This window comes from Ursus americanus, chromosome 17 (assembly GCF_024610735.1).
Source record: "Ursus americanus isolate L20-20 chromosome 17, mUrsAme1.1.p, whole genome shotgun sequence".
Classification (NCBI taxonomy): domain Eukaryota; kingdom Metazoa; phylum Chordata; class Mammalia; order Carnivora; family Ursidae; genus Ursus; species Ursus americanus.
This window is the reverse complement of record NC_142143.1, coordinates 50,146,212-50,174,176: the sequence shown is the minus strand read 5'-3', so window position 1 is coordinate 50,174,176 and position 27,965 is coordinate 50,146,212. Positions and strand designations below refer to the sequence as shown.

At 38.8% G+C, this 27,965-nt stretch overlaps 1 protein-coding gene across 3 annotated transcripts in view; it reads left to right on the top strand.

The window, feature by feature from the left end:
- SRGAP1 (SLIT-ROBO Rho GTPase activating protein 1) overlaps positions 1-27,965 on the top strand; it is a 257,927-nt gene that overhangs the window by 136,393 nt on the left and 93,569 nt on the right. For all 3 annotated transcript variants that reach the window (XM_045789676.2, XM_045789675.2, XM_087869002.1), the window contains exon 4: positions 20,986-21,048. In XM_045789676.2, coding sequence (XP_045645632.1) covers positions 20,986-21,048 — 63 coding nt within the window. The remainder of the gene's footprint in view (positions 1-20,985; positions 21,049-27,965) is intronic.

Genomic DNA, 27,965 nt, shown 5'->3' with positions numbered 1-27,965 from the left:
TTTAGGAAAGAGTTTGATGTCACTGGGCCAGGGTCACATGGGAGTTGAGTGATGGGATGTGAGGCTCGAAAGGACGGCTGTTATAGCAAGGGGCTTTCTGTGTCTTGCCAAGATGTAAGGATTTGTATTTTGTAAATTGAAGTCCAGGGTTTGGTCAAGTTGATAGAGACCTGGGGCTGAGAGTCAAAGAGATTTGGATTTGAATGCCAGCTCTTCTGCTTTCTTGCTTTGCGATCTGGGGAGACGATCCAAGATATTCCAGAGAGCGCTCTCCACTCTTGAAGGGAATGGATAAGGCAGGATGGGGGAGAGGGCAAGAAGCTGAACCTTGGGCAGCTCTGGAGCTAGGATGGTCCTTTGGAGTTGTGGCATATCCAGACAAGGAGGCCTTGCCTTTGTTTTGCAGTCCTTGGATTTGAGCTACCCTTGGGGAAGGGCTAAGTAATCTTAGGGTGAAGCAGCTCCCTTTGGTAGAGGGTAATTCCCAAGGGTGATTCTCGGAGAGGGATCAGCTGTGCGTTTCAGCAGCCAGCAGCCAATATTCCCAGTTGTTGGGGGAATACATTCTTGGCTCTTGGAGAAAGAGTCTGGGGAATATACAGTAAACACACAAATGTGTGTAAAGACGCACACACACACACACACACACACACCATGTCTGCTTGTTTGCTACCTCAAAGTTCTCTTCTTTCTGGATTCCCTGGGATTCAAAAGAATTATGATTCTTGGAATGCTGTTTGTAGGGGACTCCTGGTTGCTTTGGTATTTAGTGAGGCGAACAGTCTTCTACCATTGCCGACCAGCTGGAGAGTTAACAGTCATTACAATTACAGGGGTCAAATACTACCTTTCTCAAACAAACCCAACACACTACACCCCCCACTTTTCCGTATATTATTGCTGGAAAAAGAACATACAAGAGGCAGAGGGCAAAAGGGAGAGATTGGAGCTTATTGAGAAGCCAGATCAACCCTCTAGGACACATTTGTCATCTAAAAGAACAGAAAGCTAAATCCATACCTATCAAGTCCAGAGAACTTTAGGTCCCTTTAGATTAAAAAGCAAGACTAGTCTTCTCTGCCCTTTTTTTTTTTTTCCTTTTTGATTACCAAACCTTTCTCTTCAGTCGAGTTCTTCTTCCATTATTATGGTTCCAGAGCATATTTTCTATCAGAATGGAAAGAAACCATCAGAGCTAGTCTGAAGTGACCTTTAGAACTATGATGGCGTCCTTAGCACAATGGTTGTCTTTTCTGGGAGAGGATTTTGAGGCTTCCTCGTTTTTTAAAAATAGCCCCGCGTCTGTATGGAGATCCAGATAGATGCCGGGTGCGTGACAGGTTCAGCCTCTTACACAGCTGTATTGTATTCAGTCTAGCCAGCAGTAGAAAATCCTTTTACCCAAACTGTTCTGTCAAATAAAGAGTTTGGAGCAGGTAATTCTAGGAATGTTTTTGTGCCCAAATAGACATAACAATCAGGAAGACACTTAAAAAATATCTAATTCCACACATAGGTGTAGGGAACAGCTTTAAAACTTAAATTTTAATCATATCACAACTAGTTATAGTTTTCAGCACGTAGAAAAGGTGAAAAGTGTTTTAAAAACCAACAACAATACCCAATTATTCATGTATCGATTATTTCAGATTTAGGGCCTTTCGAACTGTAAATGAATCCTGTTGGTCAGAATAACATAATGGTTCATCTTTTAGGCTCCAAAATCAGATATTTGGGGTTATGTATCCTGGCTTTGTCACTATGAGTATCTATATGGACTTGGGAGTATTTGTAAACCTTTTAGGCCTTAGTTTCTGCGTCTATAGAGTAGAAAGAGTAACCTACTTCAGATAATTGTACAGAGGATTCATGAGTCATCCATGAAAAGCCACTTAGCCCAGTGTCTGGACTTAAGAAGTCCTAGGTAATTTTTAGCTATTATCATTATTATTGTCTGTATTCTAAACCCTTATTCTGTACCATTATACTAAATGTTTCCTCAAGCCATTATACTAAATGTGTCCTCATTCTAAGGAGAATATATGGTGCATCTGTGATGAACACATCCAGATCATTACATGTTGCTGGTATATCACTTATTAGGAAGTTCCAAACCATAATTGTAAGCACACTCTGGGAAATGTCCTCCCAATGTCCTTGCTTGTAGACAAATTAAAATTTTGGTTCTCACATTTCATCAGTGAGTGGGAAATCAGGGAATAACCCAAAGAATACCTGTGTTGGTCAGCACCCCCCACACACACACCGCAACCCAGGGCCTCTGAAGTCCCCCAGAGCTGTCTCACATGGAGAGTCTTAACTTTGAGGCTTCACTGATTTCTTCATTCATTCAACAATAAGAGTTATTCAACCCCAGACCCTCTGTTTGATACGGACAGGGTGGGGCTCTGCTTCTACTCTCTTAACTTCTGCTTTGCCTATTTAGGAGAAGGTCGGGAATTGGAGCCTCCTTGTGTACATGGGTTTGTTTCATTATCAGCGCTTGCTTCTTTCCCAAAGAACAGGAGGTGGCGAGGTGTTTCTTGCCCTGTTCTCCAGCCCTGCCTCCCAGAGTGATGAGATTCGGCTGCCTTCTTTCCATTACTCATGCTGAGAGAGAGTGTCCTGCATCTGGTTTGGCGCTGCAGCCGGCAAATGTGCAGATCATATGCTACACATAACAACATCATTCATGTCCGCAGTCACAACGGCAGGGAAGGACACAGCCGGCTTGCAGTAATCACTTTATTTAAGCACCTGATCACATGATCTTATTTCCCAATTTTAAGAATGTTAATAGAAGTATGTAGTTTAGAGAGAACACAGTGAAATGGTAGCAGTTGAATATGCTAAATTATCTTTGTGTGTTTTAAATTATCTTCAAGTCTATCATTTCCTCATGGATTGTTTTCAGAGTATTCATGTCTTTGTCCTTCTTTGGTTTGCATAAATATGCATACAAGTGTAGGTTTATTTCTTCACCAATCATAATGACATCTGTACACTACCACTTACTGAATTTGCGCACCAAGCCCTGTGCTCTCATTTTCCACACATTCGCTCACGTGTGCTGCCCATGAACAGGTATTATAATTCACATTTCAGGGAGGAGGAAATAAAAGACTCAAAGATATCAATTCTAGAGCCAGGCTAGTGGGTATGTATTTTGTCTTTGCCTATATGTCTTAGTTCGTAATTACTGTGACTCTGTTGGTATTTTTCCGTAGTAACTGGAGATGTTATTCAATGCATAGGTCAGACACTTCTTAGAATTGGGACACTATGGTCTTGGCCCTATTCATTTCTTATGAGAATCCTGAAGAACGACAGTTGAGGGTGACGCAGGGATCATCCAGTTTTAGGCAGGGATTCAGAGCAGCAGAGACTGGTCTCAGGCCACTGAGAATTACTCCACTTTGGCATAAATGCTGTAGGTTATCAGATTCAGACTCACAGGAATTAAATTAACCTACTTTGGGTATTGTTGATTGTGTGGCCCAATCTGAAGGACAGAGAGATTACTAGTAAAATTGGGAAATTTGTAGTCATTTTCTGTTTTGATCAAGGCCAATTGTATTCTACTTAAATACCCCTATGAAAAGAAAGAAAACAAAAACATTTCCTAGGGAAAAAATGTTGTGTTTTCAATTAGACCGTTGAAAACATTCAAACAGAGACTTTAATATAAGTCAATAAAAGATACTGTCTACAACAGATCTCTAACACCTTTAACCTTTTTTAAAGAAAAGTTCTGTAAATCTTAAAAAAAAATCTGAAAACTACCAATCTGTATATGAACGAGTCTCCTTTTGAATATAAAAATATATATTCATTGTAGAAATTTAGAACACATTAAAAAATGGAAATAATTCTCCATATTAACACTACCTGTGGTTAATATCTTGGGCTGTATCTTTTCAGTATTTGTATATATAAACATATTTGTGCAGTATATAAACATACATATATATGTATTTTACAAAATTGAGATTTTGTTGCATATAGCTTGGGAACTTGCCCTTTTCGTGTAAAATTCATTAGCATTTCCCATGTCTGGAAATAATCTTTGAAAACAGGATACTTATGCCTACATAGTGTTTCACTATCTGCATGGCCATGTTCTTTTCCTGTTGTTGGACACTTGAAGCTTTCACACATCTATGGTGTTTCTTCTTGTGCTCTAGACCTTGAAGTCGAATTGTTAGGTCAGAGAGTGGTATTAGAATGTCATACTTTGGGTGCAATTTTTATCTGTTGCCTTTTTGGAGTAAAAATGGTCATAGCAGTGATTTACCAATGAGTAATCCATTTCCTGAAAAATAAATTTCCTATTTTATTAGCGGAGAGCTACCACATGTAATTTAGGATGCTGATGCACTAGTAGTAAATAATATAACAAGAGGAACTTTTTTCAGAGCATTTCAGTGCGGTGTAGCAGAAGAATTAAATGGTATGCTGGTGACATCAGGGGACAGTTTAATTATTGATGGGACCTGGATAAATGAGTGTGAATAGTTCAAGCAAATACTGCTGTCTGGTTCTCTTGAGTTTTCTTGACTATGGCTAGCTCGTTTTTCTGGAAATAAGTCAAAACTAAATTCTAATGTCTTACAGTGATGTAGTTTTCTGAAATACTGTAGAAAATGTTTTTAATTTGTATTTATAAGTTGCTTATCAGTGTGGCTAGCACAGAGTGCTTAAAAAATTAGCAGTTGTCAGTGCTACTGTTCTTGCATTGACATTGTTGCCTTTATTAGTGACCAAAGGACACGTGTGATTGACCTGGCTATAAATTTAGCAGGTGAGTTACTAGTAAATAGTATTCACCATTAGTTCAGAAGCTTTATTAAAGATTTTTAAAGAGAACACTAAACAGGTGATATATGTATGTCTCCTTAGAAAGTGATAGAATTAAAAACCTGACGTGAGCGAACTTGGACATTTTGTCATGCAGCATGATATGGTGATCCTGACGCTTTTGTGTTAGTGGTTGAGCCCATAATTGCATTGAGAACGGTTGTTGAAAAGCCCTTGAAACTTGTGTTTAAAAAAAAAAAAAAACAGTGTGTATAGACCAAAATTATTTTAAGTGAATATTTCTGAGTTTCCTTTTTTCCTTCTGTTTGCTTATCTGTGATCTCTGATTTTTGTACGATGAACATATTTTATAAGACACACAAGAGGGGTGCCTGGGTGGCACAGCAGTTAAGCGCCTGCCTTCGGCTCAGGGCATGATCCCGGCGTTATGGGATCGAGCCCCACATCAGGCTCCTTCACTATGAGCCTGCCTCTTCCTCTCCCACTCCCCCTGCTTGTGTTCCCTCTCTCGCTGGCTGTCTCTGTCTCTGTCGAATAAATAAATAAAATCTTAAAAAAAAAAAAAAAAGGACACACAAGAAAAGAGTTATTTAAACTAAAACCTTAAAAAAACTTGGCCCAGAGTACACGAGTCCTTGTTTGCTGTTACAAAAAAAAAAGGGGGGGGGGAGGGACTATAAACAGTAACTAATTCTACTCCAAACACTATTTGTTAATGAAGAGTTGGCCTGTTCTCCAGGTACATTTGAAAACTGTGCTTTGAACATATAGAATCAGATGATTAAAATGAAGAGACATGGTATCAGGGAGCTTCTGAGCAAGATGGCAGGTTGCACATGTACCCCCAACTATCTTACCTCCCAAATTATCTTGAAATGACTGATCAGATATATAAATAGGAAAAATTGGAATAATCCTTTTAACTTCAAGCAGATCTCATTACTTCTTTCCTCACCTCTTGGCCCCCACCTTACTCTGAGGGAGAGTCTATACCCCCACCTCCCTTCTCTCGCTATATTTTTTTTGTAGCACTTATCTCTTTCTGACATATCGTATATTTACTTAATATTTATTCACTTCATTTCCCCCCAGTTTAAATGTAAGTTCCTGAGGGCAGTGTCCTTGTATCATTCACTGAAACACTGACTAGCACAAGGTAGATGCTCTGTTAATATTTATTAAATGAATAAATAATGAATATTTACATTAATATTAGAGACCAGAGATGAGTGTCACCTACATAACAGAAATTTCAAGGCATTTCAACAAGATATAGTATTGATGGCTAGATTTAAGCAACACTATTATGTGCAATCTATTTCCCCAGAGCAAGAAATCAGACAAAAATCACATGGGAAGTTAGTGGCAGAGTGGAAAAACTAAAGTACAAGCTTTCTGGTCAGAGGACTCAAATGGGATGTCCCAAGGAACCAAAAAGTGCCGGGGAGATTGTAGAGACAGTGAAGATTAAAAATACAATCCCATGAAGTCCTTTTTTTTTTTTTTTAAGATTTTATTTTTTAGCAATCTCTACACTCAGTGTGTGGCTTTAACTCATAACCCTGAGATCAAGAGTCACACAGTCCACCAACTGAGCCAGCCAGGCATCCCCCACAAAGTTCTTTATGAACTCCTCAGCTTACCCCTGAGCTGGATATAATTGGGTTTTTTTTAAGCAGTATACCTACCAAAGATTTTGAGAACTGAACTAGCAGATAGACTACTGCTGCCTGGGTTCCAGACTGAACACTGGCTGGTACATGTACAGGACAGATCCAGATGTGTTACGGAGATGTTGGAAACAGAGCTGACATTGAAACCACAGCCTATAGAAGGCTGATCAGGATTTGCATTCTGAATCCAACCAGGTTGATTTCTTGATAAAACAGAAATATCAACATTTTCCATATGGTTTAAATCAGACTCCAAATCTTATAACATAATATTCAGAATATCCAGAATACAATCCAAAATCACTCAGCATGTAAAGAACCAGGAAAACTTCAATTCACATGGGAAAAAATAATCAATAGACAATCTGAATTGATGCAAATATTGGAATTATCTACCAAAGACTTTTAAAGCAATCATGATAAAAATGTTCCAAGAAGTAAGGGCAAACATTCTTGAAGTGAAGGGAAAGATAGAAAGTAACCAAAATTTAAAAACTCATTAAATGGGTTCAGTAGCAGAATGGAGGTAATAGAGGCAAGAGTGAGATTAATTTCTGTTAATCTTGAAGACAGATTCATAGGAGTTGTCCAATCTGAACAAGGAAAGTTTTTGGAAAAAAAAAATGATCAGTGCTTCATGGACCTTTGGGACAATACCAAAAGTCTGACATTTGTATCAGCAGACAGCAGAGTCCCTGAAGGAGAGGAAAAAAAGAGTTTATGCAGAAAAAATATTTGGAAAAAATAATTGCAAGAAAACTTTCCAAATATGGCAAGTAAACCTACGCATTCAAGAAGCTCAGCAACATCCAAGCTTGTCATCAAAAGGATGAAGCTTTAAAAGTCGGTACCCAGATACATCATAATCGAACTGAAAACTAAAGAAAAAAAAGATACTGGAAGCAGCCAGAGAAAAAATGAGACCTTACTTATGGAGGAATGAGAATTGGATGACCAGATTTCCTACGCACTAAATGCCAGTAGCACCTTACCAGTTGTGACAACCAAAAATGTTTTCAGATAATACCAAATGTCCCTGGATAGGAGGAGTTGGCCCAAGTTGAGAACAGTTGATTCTTACTGAGTCCTCCATTCTCCCAAGCACATAAAAAAAAGGAGGGAAGGAAGGAAGGAAGGAAGGAAGGAAGGAAGGAAGGAAGGAAGGAAGGAAGGAAGGAAGGAAGGAAAGAAGGAAAGAAGGAAAGAAGGAAAGAAGGAAGTTAGTTCAATTTGGTTTTTCAATTACAGGGTTTACAACTCTAGATTTAATTAACAAACATGGAGTAGGTTAAAAGGTACCCAGCCTCTCACCTCCCATAAAGAGGGGTAAAAATAGCATTCAGAAAAACCATTCAGTTACTTATAAAAGATCAGCACTTAATAAAACCCATTTTCAAAGAGCCCTGTGGCTCTGAATCCTTACCATTCTCCTCATCCCAGAAGGAAATTGCAGCCTTAAGTAAAGAACCGATGAGGAGAGAACATTCCTACCATATGTCGAGGTGTCTGCAGTTGAGATCAACAAAGTCTAAAGCAACCTGAAAACAGTATTCTGGTCGCTAGCCAAGGCTTCTTACCATTTGAAGACTATGTTTAATTTCACATGGTAGGATTCTAGAAGATTTCTAGCAGCTGTAGGAAATGCCATATTGGGGGATATTGCACATAGAGTAAATATTTGAATTAAGAAACACTGGTGATACCTTGAATTATAGCAACCCAAAAATATGCATTTGCAAACAGAACTGACTATGGCTGTCAGATTGATTTCAAAGGGAAAAAAAATTACTCATTATTAGAGAAGCAATTAAATAGAGACAGAAATTTTGCCAACTAAATACATTGTCCGATGAACCTAGAAAGTTATGAAAATAAAAGATTTTGATGCTGAATATGTGAACTATTTAGATTGGGGAGAACCAGTAATGTTCAATAATTGATAGTTAATAAATACATGCACCATTTTACTTTTCAAACTTTGATAGTTTTAAGTGACCACAGAATCATAATTGGCTTAGTGCACTGGCTTGAATAAACATGCCCATAAAAATTTTATCTCTTTAGCTCTTAAGATGGAGATTGCAAGGTTCTACAAAATAATATTTTATTATTTGGCAAGGTCTTATAAATGCACTGAACAGTTATGACAAATCCATTGTAATTTCTACTTTTCTTTCTCTTTTCATTTTTTCTGAACCCTTACTGAAATCAGCTCTCTTTTTCAAAACAAAATAGACATTCTATTTTATTATTCATTCAATAAACATGTATTATCATTTTGCGACAGGCACAATGGTGGGTTCTGAGGTTACAAAAGTGAGTAAGACGCAAATGCTCAGTACACCAGAGGAGCTCATAATCTAATAAGGAAAGGATGTATACAGATAAAAATTACATTATAAATCAGTAACTGCTCTTACAGAGAGAGGACCTAAGACCACAAAAGCACAGAAAGGATTGTAAGGCTTACTGCCTAGGAAAATGGAGAAAGATTTCACAGAGAGAGTGGCATTTGATCATCATCTTAAACTTAGCGAGGTTTTATAGAAGAATTAGGAGAAGTGCATTCTTTTATACAGAGAGAACACCAGAGAACAAGGTTGTGGGGTTCTGATCAATCCTAGCTTATATCCAGGAAATGGTGGTGGGGAAGATGATGGTAGGTGGGGCTCTTGGTGGCCCCATCTACCTAACTCTTCACAGTAGTGACTTGTAAAGATATATTAGGCCACCTCCTTTTTTCCTCAACCTAAAGCTCACATCAGTTACACAGCTGGCTGGGGTTAGGAACGTAGCCTATAGGATGCTGAAGCGTACATGGTGGGTTAACGGCTGAGATTTAGAAAGACATATTTGGTGGGGATGCAGGGGATGGAAGTGCAAGGATTTTCTTAGTTTGGTGAATTGGTAGGTTGTCCTCTAAGCAACCAAGGAAGCCAAGAGTGCCTTACGCAGGGATATGACATAATCAGCTTTGTTTGTTGAAAGCTTTGTGAAGAGTAAATTGGAACGGACAGAAACTGGTCTTGGGGAAAGCCGTTGCATTAGTAATCTGGCTGGTCATTTTTGCAGTATCATGAATTATGGCCAGAGAGTAGTTCCATACTTGTAATGATATTGTCTTCAAAAAGTGTACATCTGTATAGATTGAGAATTATTTGGATGCTTCCTTATTGCTGCTGTTGTTTTATAAATGGCCTGTCCTAATCAGATTTTCTTAGGCTTCTATTCTTTTATCTGGTGGCTCATTACCCTGTTGGAAAAGAAAAAGAATCTAACAGTGATTCCAAGATTCCTGGGCTTATAGTAACCACGCAGACATGGATTTGGACTGCTTCCACAAAACAGGGCAATTGCAAATAACTTCAAGTCACGGGCGGGGGGGGGGGGTTGTTTCCTAATAATTCTTTCAAGATTTTAGCCTCGACCCCTTGAAGTATGAAGAAAGTGTCTTTCATACCACTAGCTGCAAGACAGTAATAATCTGGGGGGCCAGGAGAATGCTGTCTGATTTCTTTAAACTGTGTCATGGAAGGAATAAAGACAGTGGGAATGTTTAGTACAAAGAAAGTACTTAAGCCTTAGCTAGAACACAGTAGCTGTCTTCACATATTTGAAGACCTGTCATATAGAAGATAGCTTACATTAACTAGCTCTGTAAGTCTACAGGAGTTGAGACCCATTGATAAAACATGAAGGGAGACAAGCTCCTTAGCCTAAGGAAGACATTCTAACAGTTACGGCAGTCTGATGTCAGCAGGGGGGAGCTCAATGGAGTTTTGCTTTGTTGTAGCTTTGGAATGGACTTTATCTTCCTTGCTATAGTACCTCAAACAAAATTTAAGTAGTTCTAGAAAGTTATTGAATTATGTTGAAATGACTATCTGACACATACCGAGTTGAAAGTCAGTATGAATACGCTTGCGTCAGCATTTAGAAAAATGGAGGGTGACTTCGTGAGATGAAACAAGGATATGACACTGAGCTGATAGTAGCGTCGTTATGAGAGAACCTACATTTATGGAGTTCTTCGTATGTGCCAGATACTTTGTTGGACACAAACAATGGTTATCTCATTTAATCCTTGCAAGAACCCTAGGGAGTATACAGTTGACTTCAACATGAGGGTTAGGGGTGCTAGCCCCCTGCACAGTTGAAAATCTGCATATAACTTTTGACTCTCCTAAAACTTAACTACTAATAACCTATTGTTGACTGGAAGCCTTACCAATAACATGAACAGCCAATTAACACCTATTTTGTATGTTATATGTATTATTTACTGTATTCTTAAAATAAAGGAAGCTCAAGAAAAGAAAATGTTATTAAGAAAGTCATAAGGGAGAGAAAATACACTTATAGTATGGTACTGTATTTATTGAAAAAAACCCACGTGTAAGTGGACCCTTGTAGTTCAAACCTATATTATTCAAGGGTCAGCTGAATATTGTAACATTCTCTATTTTACAGATGAGGAAACAGCTCAGAGAAATAAAAGATATTTAAATAGTCCGGCCCTAGACCATATTGAAGGTGTTGGGGTTCCCCCCCCCCTTCAAGTAGGCTGTCATCCCATGTACATTTGCCCACTAGCCACAAATTTTTTCTAAATTTCTCTGGCTGTATTCAAGGAGCCAAGTCCTTGAAGAAAGGACACTTACCCATGGGAATTTGTTTCTTTTTCAATCCTTAACTTAAATACATGGTTAATTCTATGGACCAACTAACCACTTGTAATTCTGAGATGGTACTATTAGTATTAGGCTGAATATATATTTGTAAAGGAAGGTTCTGACTTAGGTTAAATTCTTTTTTTTAAGATTTTATTTTATTCGAGAGAGAGCATGGGCAGGGAGGGGGAGGGACAGAGAGAGAGGGAGAAGCAGACTCCCTGCTGAGCAGGGAGCCCGACACAGGGCTCAATCCCAGGACCCTAAGACCACGAGCTGAAAGGCAGATACCTAACCAGCTGAGCCACTCAGGTGCCCCTAGGTTAAATTCCTGAAGATTGATTATGAAATTTTGAGTTTGGTTCAAGATTTATATGTAGAGATTTTGCTTGGTTTAGATTGTTTGAATAAGCATATATCAGACTAGATTGAAATGGTTGTGCGTTTCTCACTCACTAGACTATAAGGCTACTTTTCTAACATTGACACATAGAAGATACTCAAAAACGGGTAGAATGAATGAGTGAATGCATGAGTGAGTACATGAATGAATGAACTTTTATTAGTATCTCAAAGAATCTCTGCCTTTTGCTTACCAACTCAATGGATGACTTATAAATGAGCAAATCGACTTAACTGATGTATTTCTGTAAATAGTCCCTGGATTTTTCTTACCGCAGTGCTATTAAGGCTGAGATCTTACACCACGAGGTTCCCTACACAGTGTGGTCTAGTTTGCTTCACCACAGACTGTGTTCATAACCACAGCCAGCTGTGCCATCGATAGAAGCTTTGAGCTTGGGATCCCTGCACGTGATGCCTGCCACAGGAGAGAAAGACAGTTGGCTTCGGTGACAAATTTGTAGACTCAGGTTCATGTACTACAGAAAATATATTATTATATCCTTTCCATGCTAATAAATATATTCTTATTATGCTAATACAAAGAAATGGTAATAAAGTTTGAGTTGATAAATTTTTGTGAAGTTCAGCATATTGAAAAATGCTCTGGAAATACACGTTTCTTATATTTTTAGTTAACTGTATTGCAGTCTGAAGCACAATTTCATCACACATTCTCATTTTAATTGGGTGGGTTTGTTTATATCAGCTACTGAGAATTTATGCCTAAGTGATTATTCATTTAGTGACACTGAAAAGATACTTCTAATTTATCACCATTTTGAGTTGAGAAATAACCCTAGCATGAAAAATTGTGTTTCTTGGAGAACTGAGGAAATGCAAGCTGAAGATGAAAATAGTTGTCTCATCTCCTTTATTCCCTGTGGGATTTTAACCGTGAATCTTGAGTTACTTCATCGGTCTGTTCTGGTGCTGTTTATACCTGGGAGGTTATGAGTGGTGGTATACATGATCTTGCACCTGTCAGATTGTTGGCTTTCAGGGTAAACACAAGCAACAGCAGACCTTTCTCACCTGGATGCCAAATGCCAAACTGCCTAGCAATTTGTTAGTAAATATTCTAGGAGATGTTCCAGATACATCCTTGAAGACTAAGTTTTGTCTTGTTTCAAAACGAAGTTTTGTTTCCCATGCATCTATGATTCTGATTTTCCCACATTTTCTAATGGCACGGAGTTTTGTCTAAGAGAATATTGATTGGTTTTCTCCTCAGGAATGAAGTAGATTGTGAGGCTAATTCCATGCACCGATACTCAGTTGTGCGTTGTAATAAACACAAAACCATGTCCCTTGACGGATGGAAGGGAATTGTACAGAAACACTATTAAATGTTATCCAGAAGCTTGGTTCAGGCCATTAAGACTATCCCAACTTTCTCCATTAGGCATTTTGGAGGATGCTGTTGCTTCTGTCTTCCGAGTTTACGTGATTTAAAAGAATCTGTTATTATAAAGACACATGAACAGGAGCCTTGGAAACTTAAAAGCGTACACACTGTGGAAAAATGGACAGACCCTTTTAATCCAAATTTATATCCAAAACTCCCTGACCGTGAGACACTAAAGTCATTTAAAATCTTCTCATTAAATATTGAATCTGGTTTTCCTCTTTCTCTCTTATTCTCACTCTGACTCATCATAAGGTCAGGATTCTGGCCATCACAATGGATTTACTTAAAAAATACCTCTGTGAGAAGCCAGAAGCCCTCTGAATTGGTCATTTAATCCAACCACATAGAGCACTTGATTGATTGCTCGGTGTACTCACATGTGGTTATATTAATTACGCTCTTTCTTATGCCTTTCTCTCTCATTTCTGGGAGTTTCCCGGGAGCAAGCCTGCAAGCCTCCAGGATTAGAGATCCTGGCCAGGGCCCACACAATGTAGTGCTTATTACAGTGCTCTGTATGGAAAGCTGTTTGGGCATGTCTGGCTCTTCCATGAGATTTTAAACTGTGGAGGGCAGAAGCCATGCTTTTTTCACTCAGGTCTGGGTCCATTCATTCAGCAAATGTGTATCTAGAATCTATAGTATGCTAGCTGCCCAAGCAGGCCCTGGGACATAGTGTCTGCTCTATGTAGATACTGTTTATGAGGAGACAAAGAAATGTAAGTGTAATATTAGTGGGTTGCATCAGCTTAACACTCACCGTATGCCACGTTTTCTGTTAAGTATCAATAAGGACCGTCCTAATAAAACTCTGATGTAGAAACCACTGATGTCTCCATTTTGCCATTGAAAAAAACTGAGGTCTCACAAAATTCTTTAACTTAGGCAGAGACTATAACAGGTTTGAAAATAAGCAGTTCAGTTGTAGAGTAAGAACTCTTAACCACTAAATTATACAGCCTAGGAGTAGTGAAAAATGAATATATTATAAAATCACAGAGAAGGGGGCACCTGGGTGGCTCAGTCAGTGAGGCGTCTGCCTTCGGCTCAGGTCATGATCTCAGGTCCTGGGATCAAGTCCTGCATTGGGCTCCCTGCTTCTTCCTTTCCCACCCTCCCACCCCTGCTCATCCTTGCTCTCTCTCTCTCTCTCTCGCTCTCGCTCTGTCTCTGAAATAAATAAATAAAATCTTTTTTTAAAAGTATCACAGAGAAGGGAAGATCTCATTTCTTTCTTTGGGAGACAAGGTGAAGTTACGAGAAAGTTTTCAGAGTAGCAGATAGGACTGTAGCAGGTAAGAAAAGGAAGGAGAGTCCTGGCAGAGGGGGCCAGCCTGGGGAAAATAGAGAGATGTGAAAGCAGGACAGGGGAGGTGGCATTATATGACCAGGCTGAAGGATATCATTTGAGATTTGTGGAAGGTGAAGTAGACGAGGTAAGCAGGGGAGGTTATGGGTGATTTAAGAATTTTGAACTCTATCCTGAGAAAATGGAGCAAGCCTTCGGAGGGCTTTAATCAGAGAAAGGACATAATTAGATCTTTATTTTATTTTTTTAATTCTAATGGCATGCAGAAGAATGGATTAGCCAAAATAGATAGGATTGGTGACTCCTCCTTTTAGGAAGAAGTGAATCTTGGATGAACCCCAGATTCTGACTTGAGTGACACTGTTGTCCTGGAAGCAACACAAATTCATTAGAACCCTTTTAGAAAATAATCTTCTGATATGTATCAAGGGTCTTAGAAATGTCAGTACTTCCATCCTACTAATCTCATGCCTACGAATTGAGCTTAAGGATATAACATAAGATGCAAGATATGTCCTTAGACCAGCATTTATGATAATAGTTCAGAGTGCTTAAAGCAGATTGGTAAAGCTGAATGAATAAGTAAATAAGTGATTGAGTGATTAATGGAAAATAGTAATGGAAATATGGGTAACCATAATAGAAGAATGGTTAATATACATTCGTAACTGGGTAGTTAACATGAATCCAATAACGAAGGTTCTGAAAATTATGTAAGTACATAGGGAAATGTATTATAACTGGGAAGAAAAAGGAGAGTAGAAAAAGATACTCCATTATTCTAGGACAATTACAATGCAGACCTATGTTTAGATGAAAAATTTGAAGAAAATACTTCAAACTGTAATGCTAGTGGGTGTGACCCTCTGTTCTCTATTTTTCCAGTGTTCTTCCGTGTACTTAATTCATTTTTATGATGCAAAAAATGCATTTTTATAATTCATGCTTTATAATTCAACAGTCTCGACTTCGAGACTGTTAATTTAAACTTACGTCTGAGATGTCTGAAACATCAAAGTGACAGTAAATAATAAGCAATTAGAAATAAGCTTGGTATTCAAGTCTCAGTTTACACATTGGAGATAGTAAATGATAACAGAATTGAAGCTCTAGCCATTTCCTTCCCCTTGGGTCAGAATCTCAAAAGAGTTTTATTGTAATATATTTTTACCATCACTGGAACTTATATAGGCTCATATTAATGGGGGCAGAAACCTAATTCTTCCCGTTTCCCACTCCATACACAAAGCAGTTGAGGGGACTCTCCTGCCCTTTGCAAAAGTAGTTTTAATCTACCAATCTCAAATAACATAGAAAATACCTGATTTCAAGCATATATCATTTCATAGTTATTCTTTTCTCTTGTAAGGAGACATTGATTGCTTTTCTTAATACCGAGGTATGATTTTTCTTACTTAGCAGTTCTTGTTCAAGGATCAGGTGTCTGTGGCACTGTTTTCAAATGTTTAATGAAATAGAATTCAGAGGCATATTTCACCTATTGAATTTTGATGGGCTTTGATAATCCAGATACTTTCTAATTGGAGGGTTTCCGTTCGTTAGTCAATATTGCCATCATACTGAAGTGTGCGCCACAGCAGGCGAGTTTTGCTTTCAGATCATTTCTTTTGGGGTCCAGGGTAGCATTTCGAAGAAAGGATTGTTTTTCACTGTTAGTCTAGTAATTTGGAGACATGTTTAAAGTCAGGGCGGGGCTAACATGAGGCGATCCTTTCACCGTTGCCATGCTCTCAGCACAGGCACCGTGCCCCAGTGCTCCGACAAGGACGTGATGTTGTATCCAGCCTGTGTATTTGTGAAGATGTGCCGCGAATTCCCGTTTCAGGCATTAGTCACATAAACTAGTGCTTCGGAGAGCGGTCCAGTTCTGTAACAACCTTCGCAGGCTAAAGAAGTTGTGGTGGGTGGGGCGCCTGGGTGGCACAGCGGTTAAGCACCTGCCTTCGGCTCAGGGCGTGATCCCGGCATTACGGGATCGAGCCCCACATCGGGCTCTTCAGCTATGAGCCTGCTTCTTCCTCTCCCGCTCCCCCTGCTTGTGTTCCCTCTCTCGCTGGCTGTCTCTCTCTCTGTCAAATAAATAAATAAAATCTTTAAAAAAAAAAAAAAAAGAAGTTGTGGTGGGAAGACAGGAGCTAATTTTGAGGTTATTTCTTAGACCCTGGAGGATTTGGACTGTGAATTAAAGTAAACAGGCAGCAACTTTAGTGAGTGTCATGAGGCGAGGCGGGGGTTACCAACCTGAAAGGAACTCCCCACCAACTTTTCAGAAAATCTAAAATTCCCAAGGGAACCGGGATCCTTAAGTCCTCTTTCATGATTTGTATGTATCTTTTCACATTGGCTTGAGGAAATTTCCGTTTCCTAGTGGATGTTCAGCTAGTTCATTGAGTACCACTAGTGGTAGGACCCCCATGAAAATGGAATGAAGAAAGGTAAGTTTAAGTGTACGTATGTGGCAAGGGACCACGGATGGGAGCAAAGCCCGAGGGCTAGAGCACGATACTTGGGGCCCTTCTGAATCAGGCGTCACCTGGAGGGATCTAATGGCCCGGGCAATGGGGAGGGACAGCAAAATCAAATCAACCAGTATCTGCCAAGCACTTTCTACATGAAAGTCAATGCAGCAAGTGTCCTTATGTAAGACCAAGGGAAAGAAAAATATGACGTGGCCTTTTGGCTCAAGGAAGTTGCCGTTAAAAATAGTGTCTGGGAAAGAAATAATTATAATATTTATGGGATGTTTACTGTGTGTTTGGTATTAATCTAAATGCTATGTATGTGTCATCTGATTAACGCTCTCATCAACCCTATGAGATAGGTACAATGAATATATTCAGTTTACAGATCTGGAAACTGAGGCCCACGGGAATCCAGTCTTTGAAACTTAAGACGCAGGCATTCTAACTCCAGAGTCCTTGCTTTTAAGTGTTATGCAATACGGCCTCTCAGACAAATTTTTTTATATTTGAGAGCCTCTGGGAAAAGGTGAAAGAAAAATGTGAGTGTATGCTTGGTAGAGCGTAGTTCGTGATGCCAGATTTCTTCTACCCCATTACCTGAAATCTTATAAAATGTGAACTATACAAAGAATCTTCTTGCTTATTTTAAGATATTTGACCTGGGATAGCTTGGCAGGACTCTTATCACCCCAAACCTAAGTCTTCAATCTGATTTTTAATATTCTTGTTCAGGGCTAATCGGACCTAAGGGATTTTTTGTCATTATTATTGTCCTAAGTCGTTGCCAAGAAATACTTTATTTTTGGACTTTCTACCTGAAATGTGGACAGCTGAGCAGAGTCACTTAGTGGCCTTTGATCCCATTAGAGAGCTCTGAATGGGTGACCCAGATCCCTGGATGAAATTTGATATTAAAATAACACCAAACTGAAGACATAAGAGATTGCAGTGTAATGTATACGGTCAGAATAACCAAGACTTGAGGAAAATAAAATGAGTTTCAGTTGGCTTCATTTGCTCACTTGTGACTTTCCTTTCACTCTTGAGTGATTCTTAAACCACCTTTTCACGTATCAGGGACGCATCAAAACATAAAGCCTCTGGGGGCGCCTGGGTGGCACAGCGGTTAAGCGTAGGGCGTGATCCCAGCGTTATGGGATCGAGCCCCACATCAGGCTCCTCCGCTATGAGCCTGCTTCTTCCTCTCCCACTCCCCCTGCTTGTGTTCCCTCTCTAGCTGGCTGTCACTATCTCTGTCGAATAAATAAATAAAATCTTTAAAAAAAAAAACCATAAAGCCTCTAACTCCAATTTAAGGATTTTAGCAGCTAGCAAAGCTTGATAAACTGCAGTACTCTTTATCACGTCAAGAAAACCCAGTGACAAGTGCTGCTAATGAATTTGGATTCCTCAAAGTTTGGGTACTGCTCTGACGTCATCTTCTCACACTGTTTTATCTTCCAGGAGTTTTTGCTTCATCACATTTGGCCTTTTTTGAGGGAGGCCTGACCCAGTGACTGTCGTGGGTTTTCAGATGGACTGTGTTTCATCTAAGTCCTAATATTTTCATTTTTTCTTTTAATATTTATTAATTTGAGAGAGAGAAGACGAGTGGAAGGGGCTGAGGGAGAGAGAATCGCAAGCCGACTCCACACTGAGCACAGAGACCGACGCCGAGACCGTGACCCGAGCCAAAAGCAAGAGTCAGACTCCCGACTTTCTCTGCCACCCAGGCAACCCCCCGGCTTATATTTTCTTAAGAGTGGCCTGTGGGACTTTCCTTTCTCCTCTCTCACCAGTGGCCAGCCTTCAGCTGATGTAGTAACCACTTCAGCTATTACACAGACACAGTATTTCAGCTTGTTTGTGGATTTATTTAGCAAGTGTTTATTGGAAGCTTCCCATGTGTGCCAGCAGGACCTGGTCTAGCCAGGAAAAGAATGCCGCCTTAAATACAATACCGTTTGTGCCTCACCTGCCTTCCCCTAGTCCTGGCCTGGTTCCCAGGCACTGTGCAGGATACCAGAGTCACAGAGCTGGCAAAGATATGGCCCTTCCCCCGATGCGGACAGTCCAGTGGGAGACACATAAATGATCCCGTGGATGTTGTCCTTGATTCAAACTGTAGATGAAGCCACGCTACATTTTTTCCTTTCTCTGTAGCTAACCACATAATGAACTCGAAACAGGAAGAAAATAAAAATTAATTTGGATATATTATTTCCTTTAAAATAGCTTATAGATTTTGCTGAAAAAATATTCAAATACTCATATATCAAACTCACAGAATTAGCCTAGGGAAGACTGTTTTGAATGCTAGTTGTTTACCAACTGAGCAGAAGCATAGAACCCTTTTTCATCTTAATGAAAATAATGACTGCAGACGAGCACCAGGTGTTGTATGGAAGTGACGAATCACTAGATCGTACACCTGAAACTGATGTTACACTGTGTGTTAACTGACTGGAATTCAAATAAAAACTTGAAAAAAAAAGATAATACATAAGCAAAAGCATATGGACGATAAGTGGCCTCACCATGTCACTGCTTTGAAAGTGTTTTCTTAAAGTTAAAATTATAGTCAGTCAAATAGATATTTTGGAAAGGGAGTGTTAATTTCTGTTTTGGTTTCTAACTTAGGTTTTTAGGAATCACAAAATTTCTCTGTGACAATACTAAGATGGGATGCTGGAATTCATCTTTTTTTTTTTTTTAAGTTGTCTCCCCTGGGGTTCAATGTCGGGCTTGAACTCATGACCCTGAGATCAAGACCTGAGCTGAAGTCAAGGGTCAGACACTTAACCAACTGAGCCACCCAGGTGCCCCTATTTCTAATTCTTCAATGAATAATGCAACTAAGTAAACTTCTGTTCTGAAAACTTATTTTTTCTTTCTTCTTGATAAAGTCTGATTTGGATGGTGGGAGAGCCATTCAGACTCTATTTAATTTACCTTTATCCAGCCTCTGGTGACAATTGGCTCACACATCTAGTATCAAGAAAGGGCCATTTAGCTAGAATCAAAAAGATAAGAAATAAGAACTGTTGGCAAGGAAAGAGGACCCTCGTGCACTGTTGCTGGAAATGTTAATTGGTGCAGCCACTGCGGAAATCAAAATATTAAAAATAGAGGTGCACCTGACTGGCTCAGTTGGTGGAGCATGCGACTCTTCATCTTGGGGTCATGAGTTCAAGCCAACATGGGATGCAGAGATTACTTAAAAATAAAATCTTTTTTAAAAATTAAAAATACAATTATCGTATGATCCAGTATGCAATTCCACTAGAGGTTATTTACCCAAAGAAATGAAAACATTCATTCAAAAAGACATATGCACCCCTGTGTTTATTGTAGCATTATCTACAATAGCCAAGATATGGAAGCAACCCAGGTGTCCATTAATAGATGAATGGATAAAGATGTGGGGGGGAGGGGGGTGTATAGTAGAATATTACTGAGCCATAAAAAAGAATCAGATCTTGCCATTTGTGACAACATGAATGGACCAAGAGAGTATTATGCTAAGTGAAATAAGTCAGACAAAGAAAGATAAATACTGTATGATTTCATTTACATCTGGAATCTAAAAAGCAAAACAAACAAACAAAAAGCAGAAACAGACCCGTAAATACAAAGAACAAACTGGTGGTTGCCATATGGGGGGGGGGGGAGGATGGGGATGGGCAAAATGGGTGAAGGGGAGTGGGAGATACAGGCTTCCAGTTATAGAATGAATAAGTTATGGAGATGAAAGGTACAGCATAGGGAATAGAGTCAATGGTATTGTAACAGCATCGTGTAATGACAGATGGTAGCTGTACTTGTGGTAAGCATAACATAACATATAGAGATGTTGAATCACTATGTTGTATACTTGAAATTAATGTACCATTGTGTGTCAACTATACTGTAATTAAAAAGAAAGATGGTGGGGGGGCTCACTGGCTCAGTCAGTAGAGCATGTGACCCTTGATCTCAGGGTCCTGAGTTCAAGCCCCATGTTGTACACAGAGCTTACTTATTAAAAAAAAAAAAAAAAAGATTAAAAAGAAAGAGGCCAGTTTGGTCAAAGATGTTTATGATATCAGGGATATGCTGGCCTTCCATTGTATTATATACATTCTTCTATTTTCAGTCACTGGACTTTTTAAGATATAAATAATTTAGAAACAAGTTTCTATTACATTTTTAAATATTCTTAATTTCTTCTTAATTATAGAGCAAAGAGATTGCATTCCAACTTCATGAGGATTTGATGAAGGTTCTTAATGAACTCTATACGGTAAGCACATAATCTTTCTTCTTTTCCAAGGATCTTTGGTTTAGAATTTTGGTTTGCAGAAACACCGCTCTTGTTAGAATTTATTCTAAGCTAGCGTATTGATGGATGCTTCTCTGGTTGAAATGTGGAACCACGTGCATAGATGCACACTACTGCATTTTGCCATGCCTTCTCAATTTGGGGAGACTAATCAAGTAAATATGTATATGCAGTTAGCATACTTTTAAGGAACTAGAGTATAAGTGTCCCAGTAAGACATGTTTTTAACTGGTTGGATTATAGGTGATCTGTACATATATTTAATTCCAGAGTATTTTGTCTTAAATTGTTACCATTCTTAAATTAGCCATTCCAGGATTTGAGCAATTTAGAGTTGCTTTATTCTGTTCCTTTAATTAATTTTTTTCCCCATTTCAGTTAAATTGTTTGGTTAATGACCTAATATATTAAAATTACTTTTGGGGAGGTATATATTTTTCTCCTTGGCAATAATCTGCTTTTTTGAATTTAAATTTTATTCAGGTTACTGCATATAATCATAAGAAATTAAATAATTTAAAGCTATTTTATTTAAAAAAAAAAGTGAGGTTGCGAGTTGGAATTAGTCATATGTCCCTGCAGATTTTTTTACACTTAATGATCATATTATTAAACACAAATTCCTTCTGGAGGAATTTGACGAGTTTTTATTTTATAAGAGAGAATAACATAATGAGAAATGAGTAATATTAATTTGTTATAGCTATAGATATTTGCATTTTTATTGTACAAGATTATTTGAATTCTTATTTATAGGCATATTAAACCTGAAGCATTATTAACATATGTTTCTTGATTTACAAATCCCATTTGTTCTTAAAAAGCCATGTGTGTAAAATGCAATTTTGTAAATTGTTTTTAATGCTCCATTGATACTTGCTAATTAAAAGACACCATAGTTTTGGGGCGCCTGGGTGGCACAGCAGTTAAGCGTCTGCCTTCAGCTCAGGGCGTGATCCCGGCGTTATGGGATCGAGCCCCACATCAGGCTCCTCTGCTGGGAGCCTGCTTCTTCCTCTCCCACTCCCCCTGCTTGTGTTCCCTCTCTCGATGGCTGTCTCTATCTCTATCGAATAAATAAATAAAATCTTTTAAAAAAAAAAAGACACCATAGTTTTAAGCTTTTTATTTATAAAATGAATGATATTCTTATAAAATTCACTTTCCATTTCTTTGTACATGTGTGATAAATTTATTTTTTATTTTTTAATTTATTTCGGAGAGAGAGAATGCATGTAAGTGGTGGGAGAGGCAGAGGGAGAGGGAGAAAGTCTTAAGCAAACTCCACACTGAGTGCAGAGCCCTACATGGGGCTCAATCTCACAGCCCTGAGATCATGACCTGAGCCAAAACCAGGCGTCAGTTGCTTAACCAACTGCCTCCCAAGCACCCCGCTAATGAAATTGGGTTTTTGATGATAAAGCCCAGTTATTAGCTCATGTTTTTTGTGTGAGTTGTTAATTTCTGATACCCTAAGTTGGCAACGATTTCTAAATTTAGAATTTAAAAGTTAAGTGAGCATGAAGCCTCTGAGACAACCAAAGAAGAAATTCTATATCATCTTCCACTGAACTGTTCTAAGATGAGAGCTTTGTGGCATTTTCCTTGTGGATCCCTTTGTTTGGACATTGTTTTGCCTAGAAATATAAATCAATCTCTAATACTTTAAAAAATAGATCTGCTGATTGTCATGACATCATAGACAAGAGCATGTTGATTATGGTCTGAAGCTAGCAGTACTGGCCAAAGCAACAAGAGCAAAGTAAACTTGATTGTTGAATACAAGGAAAATCAGTAAAATGTTGTGAAAATTTTATCTTAAAGAGGGATGCGCACAGTGAAATTTTTCCTAGATTCAGCCTATCAAATAGACATTTATCAGACTCTATGTAGATGAAGCAAGTAAGCTGACACCTCAAAACTCTCATTTTTTTTCTCAGTCTGAAAGCCTAAAAGAGCCAGATTCTAGAAAAGGCCGCTGGAGTTTGAATGATCCTGTCAGAGTCATTTAACCTCTCAGAATCAGTTAAGAAACTAAGGGATAGTGGAGATGAGCAATGAGGTTCTAATTAGGTAGTCTGTAGATCACTTTAAACTCTTGGGAAAAAAATATATCTTGGGGCGCCTAGGTGGCTCAGTCAGTTGAACATCTTACTCTTGATATCGGCCCACATCTTGATCTCGGGGTCGTGAGTTCAACTCCCACATTGGACTCCACACTGGGTGTGGAGCCTACATTTTTTTTAAAAAATGATCTTAACCAGACAGCATGCTCATCCAAGGTCAGAGGTCATATTCCTTTGGGAAAGACTTTCATATTACACACACACACACACACACACACACACACACACACACACTGTTTACTATAAAATATGTTTGGTCTCTCTTGCACTTGAAATTTAGATACACAAATTCTGTCTTGTTGAAATGAAATCTATTCATTATGCATATTCAGCTTATATTCGGAAAGAAGAGATGAGGAGTATTTGAACAGGGGACCAGGAGTTGGGGGAACGTGGTTGAGGTTCCTTGTGCAACCACTGACTGGTTATGCACAAATGACCATCTGAGCCACGTCATGCATAAACGTTTGTACAACTGATGATGTAATAATGATTGCTGAAGGAACAGGTACAAAATATGTAGCCTTAAGCAACTGAGGATGCTATTTAATTGCCTTTTCAGACAAATATTCACTCCTCCCCCTCCTTTTTTTATCCCTTGGTACTCCTTGGGAGTCAAAAACATTTTGAAAAGTACATCAACTTCCTTATACCAGCGGAGCTGCAATGCTTTATTTTAAATTACAGTCAACTTTAGTGGCGAGCAGCAGCCTTATGTGTGGACTTCCTTACCCAAAGATATTTCTCCCAGAGGCCTCTTGGTTATTCCAAACATTCTATCAGAAGGTTTTGTCTTAAATAAAATACAAACACCCAGAAAGAGTCAAAAGAAATGCCTTATGATCATTTATACCGTAGAGTGAACCATGTTTTATCAGATCCTTTGAGTACAGACTGTGTGCATCAGACATAAAGGCCAGACTTCCGAGCAGGGGAGAGAGGATGGTGGCATCAGAGTGCCATCCGGAAGGGGAGGAAAGGCTTTGAAGACACGCAGCCCCTTTTCTATATTTTTTCCACAACCTTGCCTTTATTTGCAGAAGCAGGGCCTCAGGGTGATCATGTCTCACCTTGAAGACACGTAGGGCAGAGAGAGCAAACTCTCTTATTCAGCCCTTGTGTTTTGTATTCAGACCCTCACCAGATTGGATGAGGTGCACCCACGTTGTTACGAAGACTAATTTATTTACTCAACAAACATTTTTTAAATGCTCTATTACAGTACCAGGCACTTTGGGATATACTGGGGATGTAGGTATGAATAAAAACAGACCGCATACTTCTTCTCAAGGCATTCATATTCTGGTGGGGAGAAACAGACAGTAAAGAAATAAATGTATAGTATGGCAGGTGTAAGTGCTAAGAGGAACAATAAAGCTGAGTTAATACAGATAAGGCATTCAGAACAGCGCCTGGCCCATAGTAAATGCTTAATAAATGTTAGTTGTTGTGTCATACTGGTCGTGTCATCCTCTTCATCATTAGTGAAGTGGGGATGGTAACAGCTCCTTGTCTGTGGAGCTCAGGGATGATATCAACAGTAATTACACATGACTTTTACTTTTACATATGTATATACACACATACATATGGTTTTCCCTTATAATGGATATATATTACTTTTGTACAAAAGAGAAAAAAGGTAACTTCCCCTAAGAAAACCAGATCACTAGTAGATGTGAGCAGGGCGGCCATCGGGTTAGTGGGGAGGTGGAAAAGCCAAAACAGAACAAGGGTGACACGAAAAGTCAGAGGGGGCATTCAAAACAAAGTTTGCCTTCATCAGTCTGGTAAATAGTGGTTTAAAATGCTAAGACTCTCCCCTAATACTAAAATCTCAAAAGGCTATGCTGCATTTTAGCAGAAAGACAAGGATCTGTCCTGTATTAATATCTCTTTGCTTTGCCGCATTGTACTCAGCATTTTAAAAAACAAAGAGCTTACCATCCTCAGTAAGCAAATTCTAACAAAGATTAACGCAGACCGTCATGATAAATCCACATGAAATTGATTGTTAATTATGTGTAATTGATCATCACCCTCCCTATACATCAGTGACACACATGGCTAGCCAGAGTCAAGAGGTCATCCATTCTCAGTTTCCAGTAACATTAAGAGGAAAGAACTGAGAAAATGAAGATTTATCCAGCCCTTATCATGAGGCAAGCACATTATCCCATTCATTTCTTGCAGCAGCCCTGTGAAGCAGGTATTCCTAATCCCAGTGTAACCAATGGGAACTAGAGCTCAGAATGATTAGCTCAGGATCACAGTTAATGAATGCTCGACAATCTAAACCCAGCTTCGTCCCTAAGGCCCATCAGTTGTCCACCCGACAGCTGCCTTAGGGAAGGATGTGCAGGGCAGTGGGGGAAGGAAGGGTGGAACGTGATCTGATAGGTAAAACTCTTAAGTAAAACTCACACTGCATGCTCTCCTGGACACTTGTAAAAACTCATTCGAGCTTTCCAGCCGGTCTGGGTCGGTTACAGGATGGGAAACCCAAATGGCTTTGCACTCTAAGCTTTAATGTTGGGGTATGTTCATTTGGGGTGCATCTTTAAGATGCAGTCTTTCATTTATCTTTAATGTTATATGTGTCAACACCACCTGTTCAGCTGTGTGTTCATACACAGTGATTACTGCTAAGGATTTATTACTGGATACTCCATTCACCTTTGTTTCCTCCTTCTGAACTGCACGTCTGATTTGCCTAACAAATGTGAGCAGAAAATGGAAGCTGTCCTAGTCCAAACCCAGAGGGTGCCGAGCATCTTCGATGGGATTTGGAAAATGGGGTTGCTGCATGCTCACAGATATCCACCCTGGCCTTTACATATCTTTGAACCACTTATCTCTTTAAAATGTTAAAATAAAAAGCTAATTATTTTTTAGAAGGGATGAGAGGGAAGACACTGTTTATTATTTCAAGCCCTTCCTTGAAAACTCCACCTCAGAGGACTGCTGAGGAAAGCTTTCTTGGCTGGCTTGTGAACCTCCCACGAACCAGGAGCTAATGCATTCTTCTGCAACAAAGAAACATGCCCAAGGCAAGGTTGGAAAGTCATTCCGAAAGAGCCCAAGATACTCGCCACCACAGAGCAGAAGATTTTTCTCTGAGCCTCAAAGAGGGTTTTTATTTATTTATTTATTTATTTATTTATTTATTTATTTATTTATTTATTTTGGCTAAGTGTTTATTTTAGCCTGAGGGCATTTTAAGTATTTGAAATATATATCTTTGTAGTGAAAGTGAAAATTCATTCCGTTAGGATGGACTACAAAAATATCTCATCTCAAAACAAAACACTGAACAAAGAGAAATAAGGTAGAAAAGATAACGTAAAAAGCTCCAAAATCGAAAACCTCTTGGGAATACCACATTCTCCATGATGCCACCTGGAAAACTTTTTAAAAGCAGTCTATTTAGAGATCTTGGGCTGACATAGTGTTCACATATATCCTTCTGGCATATTATTACTAGACACTTCGATGGAAAGAGAGAGAGGTGTTGGGATCAGATGACTCTGCCAACTTCTGAATTCTAATCTTGGGGTTGACACAGACTGACTTTGGAGACTAAGTTAGCAAATTTAGCCTGGCTTCATTTTCCTCCCAAAGTGTTTTGGATTAATAAAATTTTTTTCTGTTACATGAATCTCTGAGGACAGCTGTTTGAAAAGAACTTTATACATAGATGCCTTTTAGGACACCCTGCTAATTGATGAAGCCAAATGATTCCCAGTGCCTGCTTGGAATTTTCATTTTCTCTCTGCGATTTGAGATTTAGTTATGGTTGGTGCTTATGAACTACAAATAAGACTGTCTCCTAAAAGAAGTAAGCAATATAAACTGGGGAAAAAATTATTTGGCTTAGAAGTGAAAAAGAAAATGTTAGAAAGTATAGTTCAGGAAAAACAAAAAATTTCTAAAGGATGTGTCATACCAAGAATTCTTCTCAAAGAGTATTTTATCCTATTTACATTCTAAAATACAGTATTATGACTTTTAAGTAATTGCACTGCTTTAGTAACTAACATCTTAATCACAATGTTTTGTTTTATTGGGTAAAGTATTTAGCTTTGTTTATCATTACTTAACAAGCCCAAATATATATAGAGATAACATACATATACATAGAATAAATTAGGGGCATTTTGCTTGGATTTATTATCTCCAAATGGACCAGAAATGTTCACCAGTAAAAATGGAAAAATCCTGTGGCAGAAATCAAGATCTAATTCACTTGTATCTATTTCAGCATACCTTAATATATGATTTTCTAACTCACGTGATTATCTGAATTTCATCCTACTGCAGGCCGATTGTAGAATTCTAGACAGTAGAATTTTAAGCGCTGAATGGGCCTTTAGAAATAATCAAATTAACCCCCTCATTTAAGGAGAATATTACAGAGACTCAGATTAAGTGATTAAAGTCCCAGATTGGAACTGAAACCCAGGTTTTATTTTAATTCAGGTTAGTATATAGTTTTCTATGTTGGTTGCTTCAAGTGAGAGTTCCCCGTCAGGCTTCCAATCTAGAAGTAAAGCTCAACCAGAATGTAGTTAACAGCTAACTTTTGTCAGGTCCCATTCTAAGCACTTTACATAATGAGCTTTTTAAATTCCCCCAACAGCCTCCTGGGTGGGTGAGGCACAGAGAGGTTGATACATTGCCGAAGGTCACACAACTAGGAAGTCTCGGACCAGGCAAACACTTTTACCTCTTTTTTTGTTGGTGACAATAACC